The sequence below is a fragment of the Nerophis ophidion genome, linkage group LG18 (genome assembly GCF_033978795.1).
Source record: "Nerophis ophidion isolate RoL-2023_Sa linkage group LG18, RoL_Noph_v1.0, whole genome shotgun sequence".
In the NCBI taxonomy this organism is placed as follows: Eukaryota; Metazoa; Chordata; class Actinopteri; order Syngnathiformes; family Syngnathidae; genus Nerophis; species Nerophis ophidion.
In genome coordinates, this window is record NC_084628.1 from 30,522,465 (window position 1) to 30,535,094 (window position 12,630).

The 12,630-nt window shown below is 44.1% G+C and overlaps 1 protein-coding gene across 1 annotated transcript in view; it reads left to right on the forward strand.

Annotated features, from left to right (window-relative positions):
- The window catches only part of LOC133537107 (contactin-5-like), a 125,080-nt gene that overhangs the window by 32,994 nt on the left and 79,456 nt on the right, over window positions 1–12,630 (forward strand). The window contains exons 6-7 of the mRNA XM_061877972.1: window positions 2,862–2,957; window positions 6,741–6,944. Of these exons, the coding sequence (XP_061733956.1) occupies window positions 2,862–2,957; window positions 6,741–6,944 (300 nt within the window). The remainder of the gene's footprint in view (window positions 1–2,861; window positions 2,958–6,740; window positions 6,945–12,630) is intronic.

Consider the following 12,630-nt stretch of genomic DNA (forward strand, 5'->3'; position numbering starts at 1 on the left):
ACACTTCAACTGTGAGAGACAGAATGTGAAAAAAATATCCAGGAATTTTGAAGAATTAATTTGTAAATTATGGTGGAATATAAGTATTTGGTCAACCATTCAAAGCTCTGACTGATGGAAGGAGGTTTTGGCTCAAAATCTCACGATACATGGCCCCATTCATTCTTTCCTTAACACGGATCAATCGTCCTGTCCCCTTAGCAGAAAAACAGCCCCAAAGTATGATGTTTCCACCCCCATGCTTCACAGTAGGTGTGGTGTTCTTGGGATGCAACTCAGTATTCTTCTTCCTCTAAACACAACGAGTTGAGTTTGTACCAAAATGAATACATGGATGATACAGCAGAGAATTGGGAGAATGTCATGTGGTCAGATGAAACCAAAATAGAACTTTTTGGTATAAACTCAACTCGTCGTGTTTGGAGGAAGAAGAATACCTGCTAAGGGGACAGGTCGATTGATCCGTGTTGAGGAAAGAATGAATGGGGCCATGTATAGTGACATTTTGATATATACATTTATACATATACGTATATATGTATATCTATACATATATGTATATATGTGTATATATGTATAGACATGTATATATTTATATATGTATATATGTGTATATATGTATATGTATATATATATATGTGTGGATACATGTATGGATATGTGTATATGCGTATGTATATATACATGTATAGATATATATATTTATATACATGTATGTATGTATATATATACATGTATGTATATATATATATATACATGTATTTATATATATATACATGTATGTATATATATATATATACATGTATTTATATATATATACATGTATGTGTATATATATATATATACATACATATATATATATATATGTGTGGATACATGTATGGATATGTGTATATGCGTATGTATATATACATGTATAGATATATATATTTATATACATGTATGTATGTATATATACATGTATGTATATATATATATATATATATATATATATATACATGTATTTATATATATATACATGTATGTGTATATATATATATATATATATATATATATATATATACATGTATGTGTATATATATATATATATATATATATATATATATATATACATACATATATATATATATATATGAGGTGGTGACATGTCCAGGGTGTACACCGCTTTCGGCTCTATTATAGCTGATATAGGCACCAGCGCCCCTCACAACCCCAAAGGGAATAAGCGGTAGAAAATGGATGGATGGATATATATATATATATATATATATATATATATATATATATATATATATATATATATATGTATATATATATATATATTATCGTCACCGGTGTCCCACTGGGTGTGAGTTTTCCTTGCCCTTATGTGGGCCTACCGAGGATGTCGTAGTGGTTTGTGCAGCCCTTTGAGACACTAGTGATTTAGGGCTATATAAGTAAACATTGATTGATTGATTGATATATATATGTACATGTATATATTAGTGTCATTTTTATATTTATGGAAGTGTACAAGTAGCACAAGTATTGTGTGAGAGAAATATGTCTGCTGCAGGTCAGTGTGGGTGAAGTGTAGCTAGCAGAGGTTTGCAGCCAAGTGCTCTACTCGGGGAATGATGGCAAAGTTTGCAGCCGCAGGGCAGCTTCAGTCACGCCAACCTGCTGGAACGTTCAACTCAGCTTTTTTCCCGATGGTGCAGAGTTCCTTTCTCTCCCCGTCGTCTGGGAGCCAATAACGTTATGAAAAAAGTCATTGGATGGGCGGCGTCAGGCATCATCCTCGGGCGGAAACATGTTTCCTGACTGGATGCCTGCTGAGCACACAATAGCCAATTAGCATCAACACATGTTCATGGCTGCCATTTTACACTCATGCACACTGATTTCATCTTCTACTCTCTCTCTCTCTCTCTCTCTCTCTCTCTCTCTCTCTCTCTCTCTCTCTCTCTCTCTCTCTATATATATATATATATATATATATATGTTTTTGTATATATATATATATATATATATTATATATATGATTTGTTTACATACATTTATAAAGAACATAATGTCATGGCTGTCTTGAGTTTCCAATCATTTCTACAACTCTTATTTTTTTGTGATAGAGTGATTGGAGCACATACTTGTTGGTCACAAAAAACATTCTTGGAATTTGGTTCTTTTATGAATTTATTATGGGTTTACTGACAATGTGACCCAATCTGCTGGGTCAAAAGTATACATACAGCAAGGTTAATATTTGCTTACATGTCCCTTGGCAAGTTTCACTGCAATAACGTGCTTTTGGTCGCCATCCACAGGCTTCTGGCAAGCTTCTGGTTGAATTTTTGACCGCTCCTCTTGACAAAATTGGTGCATTTCAGCTAAATTTGTTGATTTTCTGACATGGACTTGTTTCTTTAGCATTGTTCTCTGGACTTTGGGAAGGCCATTCTAAAACCTTCATTTTAGCCTGATTTAGCCATTTCTTTGCCACATTTGACGTGTGTTTGGGGTCATTGTCCTGTTGGAACACCCAACTGCGCCCAAGACCCAACCTCCTGGCTGATGCTTTTAGGTTGTCCTCAATAATTTGGAGGTAATCCTCCTTTTTCTTTGTCCCATTTACTCTCTGTAAAGCACCAGTTCCATTGGCAGCAAAATAGGCCCAGAGCATAATAATATCACCACCATGCTTGACGGTGGGAGTGGTGTTCCTGGGATTAAAGGGCTCACTTTTTGTCCTCCAAACATATTGCTGGGTATCGTGGCCAAACAGCTCAATTTTTGTTTCATCTGACATTACATGGACAAAGATAACTTCTGGTGGAAAGTTCTGTGGTTCTGAACAAGTTGTCGGTGTTGTGTTGCAGATGTTGAAGATTTCAGCAAGAAGAGCCGAGGTGGCGTCTCCGTGCGTGAAAGCCAAGGTGTTGTGCTGATGTGCTCGCCCCGCCCTCACTCTCCAGGTGAGACCGCACCTGGCTCTCATCCACTTTTCTTTCCCTCTCCCTCATCTGTCCTGCTGCCTTCTTTGTCTTTTTGTTTACTGTCTTTTTCTTGCGCTGCTCCCCAAAATGTAAACCAAGGAACTGATCAACTGTCCTCTCAACAAAACCCACAAGCTCTTCTCCACGAGAAGCTCACCTTGCTTTTCTTCTGCACCGTAAAACAGTGGCCTTTCAAAAGGGTGGCTTATTTATACTAGGATGATGCATACTGGACCATGGACACCTTCTTCACCATGTCACTAGGCTGTGAACGTGTGACAGGAAGTTGTACACCTATGTCATGTGATCAACACGTGATGAACATGTGATAAATGCATGGTGAATACATGATCGATATTTGATGAACACATGATGAACACGTGATGAACACAGGATTAACACATGATGAGCAAGTGATGAACACAAAATGAACACGTGATGAACACACGAACATGTTATGAATACATGATGCACATGATGAACACATAAACACGTAATGAACTCGTTATGGACACATGATGAACCCATGATGAACACATGAACATGCCATGAACCAGTTACATGTGATGAAAACATGATGAACATGTGATGAGTACATGATGAACATGTGATGAACACTTCATGAACATATGATGTACACATGATGAAAATGTGATGAACACATGATGAAGACATGATGAACACTTCATGAACACATGATGAACATGTGATGTACACATGATGAAGACATGAAGACGTGATGAACACATGATGAACACTTGATTAACATGTGATAAATGCATTAAGTGTTATGGTAGTAGTTGGGGGGTTGCCTTGTAGTTGGGGGGTTTTAGTTTTTCCAGGGGTACATCTGGAATCTGTCCCTTAAGCGGGGGTACTGTTATGATCTGCTGCACGGATCATATTCTGTTTGGGTTTTTTGGGACACTTGTGTTTTTCGGTTGGTTTTGACTCGTTTGGTTCCTGTGTGTGCACTTCTCAGTTGGTTTCCATGGTTACGTATTATTTTCACCTGCCGCTTGTTCCGGTCGCACACCTGTTTTTGTAATCACGTTCGTTATTTAAGCCTGCCTTCTCCCGTCAGTCGATCTGGGTTCGTAATTTGCTACACTTTACACAGGACGTCTTCTGTTCCCGGTTCTGTATCTGCTAGCTTCCACGCTAGGCCTCTTCTAAGTTCAAATGCTAGCTCTTTTGTTTTACCTTCTGTGCTTGGAACAAGTTTTTCTTTGTCACAGTCTGATTTATTTCTAAATAAATCATTTGTACTTACCTTTACGCTGTGTTCGAGCTCCTCTGCATCCCTGGGAGAACGAATTCGCATCACCATGCGACCCGGTAGTTACAGTACGAAGCCAGCAGACAAAAGTTCTCTCGCTACGAGCATCGAAGAGATGCAAAAAGGTACGTGGATGGTCCTCCGAGCGACGGAGGCAGAGACGCTCCGCTGTTTGCCAGATGAAGATATGATGTGGGGACCTGGAGGGTTTCTGGTCCAGGTCGACTCCATCTTGCCCGGGGAGTCCCCCTCTCAGCCCGCTCGCACGCGTGAGCGAAAGCGGAAGTCTCTGAAGAAGGCTTCGGCTCGCGCAAGAGACGCACAAATCCCACTATCCTTCCCTCCAGAACACAGCCACCCAGAAACAGCCCAGTCTTCCTCCCAGCCGATGTTTGATGCTGCCCCCGCAAATAGGACCGTTCACGGCGCCATCTTGGATCCCCCTGAATGGGCTATCAGTCAGCTGGAGACTGGCGCAGATGACGTCATCACCGGTGTGACAAATAATTTTTTTTAAATTCGGTAAATTCTTCCTCTCAGCCAGTCACAAGTGACTTTAATGCTAAAATCAAACAATATCAGGACAATTTTGATAATTGTAAGTCTAGCCAGTCCCAGTCACCTGCTGACTTTCAAACTCAGCCCCTAATTACTTTGGCCCCAACCCCTATGGCTCAAGTTCTGCCCACTCCTCTGTCCACTACACTTCCTACTCCAACCGAGCCATCTTTCGAGACACACCTAGAAATATACAGTCCTGCTTAGATGGATGAGTGGTACCGGAGGGTTCTAATTGAACTTAAACTGGAGGAACAATCCCAGAGAACACTCCGCCTGCTATTGGGGAGTGTAATAGACAGTCTGGCCAATCAAAAGGGGAGGAGTCTACCCCCTCCTGACCGCCGTGGAAGTACCTGCTTCCGCGATGACGACACCCCCTCCTGTTTCCACTGCAACGGCGACGCCGCATGCTTCCACGGCGCCGCCGCCGCCGCCTGCTTCCACGGCGACGAGACCGCCTCCTGCTTCCAAGGCGACGTCTGCTCCTTCCTCGTCCTCATCATCTTCTCAGCGACCTCGAGCTGTCCAGCTGCACAAGCAGCAATCAGGCGCCGGCATGCAGCCCTATCAGGGGTTAACTCCTGTACGCCCACAAATCGGCCTTAAGACTCAAAGACTCCTGCGGCATGCAGCCCTCTCAGGGGTTAACTCCTGTACGCCCACAAATCGGCCTTAAGACTCAAAGACTCCTGCGGTTCTGGCGTCTCTTCCGCCCACCACCCTGTCAGCCTCGAATGTGGCCTTTCCGTGGTCGCCCACCTTGACATTTGCAGCAGCGGCGTTCCGTTCACCGCCGCCACCTGACTCGTCCCCGGTGGATTCGGGGACACGTGGCCTGGCGACCCTCCGCCATATTCTCCCTCCGCCCTCCCTCGACTCATGACCTGCCTTGTAGTTGGGGGGTTTTAGTTTTTTCCAGGGGTACATCTGGAATCTGTGAATCTGTCCCTTAAGGGGGGTACTGTTATAATCCGTTGCACGGATCATATTTTGTCTGGGTTTTTTGGGTCACTTGTGTTTTTCTGTTGGTTTTGACTGCTTCTGTTCCTGTGTGTGCACTTTTCAGTTAGTTTCCATGGTTACGTATTATTTTCACCTCCCGCTTGTTCCGGTCGCACACCTGTTTTTGTAATCGCTGTCGTTATTTAAGCCTGCCTTCTCCCGTCAGTCGGTCTGGCTTCGTAATTTGCTATATGCTACACATGACGACATCTGTTCCCGGTTCTGTACCTGCTAGCTTCCACACTAGGCCTTTTGTCTTCTAAGCTCCCATGCTAGCTCTTTTGTTTTACCGTCTGTGCTTGGAGCAAGTTTTTCTTTGTCACAGTCTGATTTATTTCTAAATAAATCATTTGTTCTTACCTTTACGCTGTGTCCGAGGCTCGTCTGCATCCCTGGGAGAACGAATCCGCATCACCATGCGACCCGGTAGTTACATGAAGAAGACATGTTGATCATGTGATAAACATGTGATGAACACATGATGAACATATGACAAACACATAATGAACACATGAGCATGTGATGAACACATGAACACCTTATGAATACATGATGCACATGATGAACACGTCATGAACACGTGATGAACCAAGAACACATGATGAATACATGGTGAACATGTGATGAGCACATGATGAACATGTGATGAACACGTCATAAACACATAATGAACACGTGATGAAAAAGTGATGAACACATAATGAACACATGATGACCACGTGATTTATATGTGATGAACACATGATGACCATGTGATGAACACAATGAACACGTGATAAACACATGATGAACACTTGATGAACACATGATGACCATATGATGAACACATCATGAACATTCGATGAACACACGAGGAACATATGAACACATGATGAACACATGATGATGATGTCTGACAGCTGTCCCTACTGTGCCTGCAGAGATCGTCTATAGTTGGGTGTTCAACCACTTCCCGTCCTTGGTGGCGGAGGACAGCCGGCGCTTCGTGTCGCAGGCGACAGGGAACTTGTACGTGTCCAAGGTCCAACCCTCCGACGTGGGCAGCTACATCTGCCTGCTCAAGAACACGCTCACCAACGCCCGCGTCCTCAGCCCGCCCACGCCGCTCACCCTCAGAACTGACGGTAAGATGTTAAGATGTTTCTACCTTGTCACATGACTACAAGTTGTCAACACAGTAGGATGTCGTTTAAATCTTCTCCGAGCTTGCTCGGTGGCCTAGTGGTTGGAGTGTCCGCCCTGAGACTAGAAGGTTCTGAGTTCAAACTGAGTCATACCAAAGACTATAAAAATGGGACTCATTACCTCCCTGCTTGGCACTCAGCATCAAGGGTTGGAATTGGGGTAAAATCATCAAAATGATTCCCGAGCGCAGCCACTGCTGCTGCTCACTGCTCCCTTCACCTCCCAGGGGGATATCAAGGGTGATGGGTCAAATGCAGAGGTTAAAGGCCTACTGAAATGAGATTTTCTTATTTAAACGGGGAGAGCAGGTCCATTCTGTGTCATACTTGATCATTTCGCGATATTGCCATATTTTTGCTGAAAGGATTTAGTAGAGAACATCCACGATAAAGTTTGCAACTTTTGGTCGCTAACAGAAAACAGAAAACCCGTTGATGGCTCCTCACATCCTCACTGTTATGATCCGTTACTTGGATCTTCACATGTTGTTGTTTATTTTTCCATCTGTGTTTTCATTCTCCATTCTGACCTGTTTTGTTCGTTTCCATTGTCACTTATTATTTCCACCTGCTGGTCCCGGTTCTCGCACACCTGTTCTTGTAATCACCACCCTTTATAAGCCAGCCTCTTTTGTTTATTCTTTCTAGTTTGCTCTCACGCAACTATACGTCTGTTTTGATCGTTTGCTTTCACGCAATTCCTACTGTTTTCGTGAGCTCTCACGCTACGCACCTCATTATTAGCTCACATGCTAAATGTTTTATTTACTCCTTTTTGTGTGCCAACGTGCCAGTTTAATTTCCTATTTTGTATCTCCTAGTTCTCATACTAGCATCTCTGGTTTGCCTTTTGTTAGCTCCAGTGTTTTTGTTATAGCTCTCCTTCTGTTATCTAGAATAATTTGGTTATATCTTACCTTTGTTGTGTTCTTCGTTTTGATGCATCCTCGAGGGAATCGAACCCGGCACCACAATGCTGAACCGGCGTAACACTCACATTGTTTTTAATGGGAGCCTCCAACAAAAGGTGCTATTCGGACCGAGAAAACGACAATTTCCCCATTAATTTGAGCGAGGATGAAAGATTCGTGTTTGAAGATATTGATAGCGACAGACTAGAAAAAACAAACAAAATCAAGTCAAAAAAAAAAAAAAAACACGATTGAATTGGGACGGATTCAGATGTTTTTAGACACATTTACTAGGATAATTCTGGTAAATCCCTTATCTTTCTATTGTGTAGCTAGTGTTTTAGTGAGTTTAATAGTACCTGATAGCCGGAAGGGTGTCTCCACGTGTGTCTTGAGGCCAGTGTCTGATGGAAGTCGACGGCAGCTTTATGGACGGCACAAGCTCAGCTGACCTCCGGTAAATGGCGACTTTTTACCACAATTTTCTCACCGAAAACTGCTGGTTGACATTTGGTCGGGATCCATGTTCGCTTGACCGCTCTGATCCATAGGAAAGCTTCACCTCCGGGAATTTTAAACAAGGAATCACCGTGTGTTTGTGTGGCGAAAGGCTAAAGCTTCCCAACTCCATCTTTCTACTTTGACTTCTCCAATATTAATTGAACAAATTGCAAAACAGTCAGCAACACAGACCTCCAAAATACTGTGTAATTATGCGGTTAAAGCAGCTGACTTTTAGCTGTGTGTGTGCGCAGCGCTAATATTTCCTTACAGTCTGTGACGTCACGCGTACACGTCATCATTCCGCGACGTTTTCAACAAGAAACTCCCGGGAAAGTTAAAATTGCAATTTAGTAAACTAAAAAGGCTGTATTGGCATGAGTTGCAATGTTACTATTTCATCATTGATATATAAACTATCAGACTGCGTGGTGGGTAGTAGTGGGTTTCAGTAGGCCTTTCATTTCACCAGCTTAAACCACCACACACCACCATGGCGCCGCCATCATCAGCTCCAGCTTCATTGTCGTATCCTGTCCTGGAGTCTGCTCCAGCTCTACAGACGCCGACAGCCCAGTCGCCACCATCATTGTCTTCCCAGGACGCTGCTTCCCGCCTCTTCTCCAGCTCTGCAGTCAGCTAGACCTTCAGCCCAGCGGTCTGCTTGGCAGGTGTTAAAGCATCCGATTGGCGCTCACGGGTTACCTCCTTGTCGGCTAAATATGTGGCTAGTGCACGGATGCTCTTTGCGCCGTCAGCAACCATTCCCAGGACTTTGGCGTGGACCACAATGGCTGCTGAGAGGATGTCTCCTTGACTAAGTCATGGACGCCCTCCACACGACACACTACTACACACTACTACACACTGCTACACACTACTACACACTACTGCACAAACCTACACACTGCTACACACTACTACACACTGCTACACACTACTACACACTACTGCACAAAACTACACACTGCTACACACTACTACACACTGCTACACACTACTACACACTGCTACACACTACTGCACATTGCCAAACACTTCTACACGCCACCACCACACACTACCACACACTACCAAAAAGTACTACACACTAATACATACTACTACACACTCCTACAAACTAATACACACTACCACACACTACTAAACAATACTAAACTCTACTACACACTTCTACACACTACTACACAGCACCATCACACTACTACACACTACGACGTACTACCAAACACTACTACACATTACTACAGACCACCACCACACATTACTACACACTACCAAAAACTACTACACAATACTACACACTCCCACACACCACCACCACACACTACAATACACTACTACACACTACCACACACCACCACACACTACCACACACTACCAAACACTACTACACACTACTAAACACCACTAAACACTTCCACATACCACCACCACACACTACAGCACACCACCACCACCACCACACACTACCACACACTACAGCACACCACCACCACCACCACACACTACTACACACTACGGCACACCACCACCACCACCACACACTACCACACACTACCAAACACTACTACACACCACTAAACACTTCCACATACCACCACCTCACACTACAGCACACCACCACACACTACCAAACACTACTACACACTACTACACACTTCCACATACTCCCACACACTACCACACACCACCACCACCACCACACACTACCAAACACTACCAAACACTACTACATACTACCACACACCACCACCACTACACACTACGACATACTACCAAGCACTACTACACACTACTACGCACCGCCACCACACACTACTACACACTACGAAAAATTACTACACAATACTACACACTACCACACACCACCACCACACACTACCACACACTACCAAACACTACTACACACTCCAACACACCACCACCACACACTACCACACACAAACAAAAACTACTACACATTCCCACACACCACCACCACACACTATAATACACTACTACACACTACCACACACCACCACCACCACCACACACTACCACACATTACCAAAAACTACTATACACTACTACACACCACCACCACACACAACTACACACTACCAAAAACTACTACACACTACTACACACTTCCACACACCACCACCACACACTACCACACACTACCAAACACTACTACACACCACTAAACACTTCCACATACCACCACCTCACACTACAGCACACCACCACCACCACCACCACACACTACCAAACACTACTACACACTACTACACACTTCCACACACTCCCACACACTACCACACACCACCACCACCACCACACACTACCACACACTACCAAACACTACCAAACACTACTACATACTACCACACACCACCACACACCACCACCACTACACACTACGACATACTACCAAGCACTACTACACACTACTACGCACCGCCACCACACACTACTACACACTACGAAAAATTACTACACAATACTACACACTACCACACACCACCACCACACACTACCACACACTACCAAACACTACTACACACTCCAACACACCACCACCACACACTACCACACACAAACAAAAACTACTACACATTCCCACACACCACCACCACACACTATAATACACTACTACACACTACCACCCACCACACACTACCACACATTACCAAAAACTACTATAGACTACTACACACCACCACCACACACAACTACACACTACCAAAAACTACTACACACTACTACACACTTCCACACACCACCACCACACACTCCCACACTACCAAACACTACTACACACTACCACACACCACCGCACACCACCACCACTACACACTACGTTATACTACCAAGCGCTACTACACACTACTATACACCACCACCGCACACTACTACACACTACCAAAAACTACTACACAATACTACACATTCCCACACACCACCACCACACACTACCACACACTACCAAACACTACTACACAATTCTACGCACAACCACCACACACAACTACACACTACCAAAAACTACCACACACTACTACACACTACATCACACTACCAAACACTACTACACACTACCAAACACCACCACCACACACTACTACACACTACCAAACACCACCACCACACACTACTACACACTACCAAACACCACCACCACACACTACTACACACTACCAAACACCACCACCACACACTACTACACACTACCAAACACCACCACCAAACACTACTACACGCTACCAAACACCACCACCAAACACAACTACACACTACCAAACACCACCACCACACACTACTACACACTACCAAACACCACCACCACACACTACTACACACTACCAAACACCACCACCACACACTACTACACACTACCAAACACCACCACCACACACTACTACACCTTACCAAACACCACAACCACAAACTACCACACAATACCAAACACCACCACCACACACTACTACACACTACCAAACACCACCACCACACATTACTACACACTACCAAACACCACCACCACACAGTACTACACACTACCAAACACCACCACCACACATTACTACACACTACCAAATACCACCACTACACACTACTACACACTACCAAACACCACCACCACACACTACCACACACTACCAAACACCAACACACACACTTCACACTACCAAACACCACCACCACACACTACTACACACTACCAAACACCACCACCACCACCACACACTACTACACACTACCAAACACCACCACCACACACTACTACACACTACCAAACACCACCACCACACACTACTACACACTACCAAACACCACCACACACTACTACACACTACCAACACCACCACCACCACACACTGCTACACACTACCAAACACCACCACCACACACTACTACACACTACCCAACACGACCACCACACACTACTACACACTACCAAACACCACCACCACACACCACTACGCACTATCAAACACCCCCACTACACACTACTACACACTACCAAACACCACCACACACTACTACACACTACCAAACACCACCACACACTACTACACACTACCAAACACCACCACCACACACTACTACACACTACCAAACACCACCACCACCCACTACTACACACTACCAAACACCCCCACTACACACTACTACACACTACCAACACCACCACCACACACTACTACACACTACCAAACACCACCACC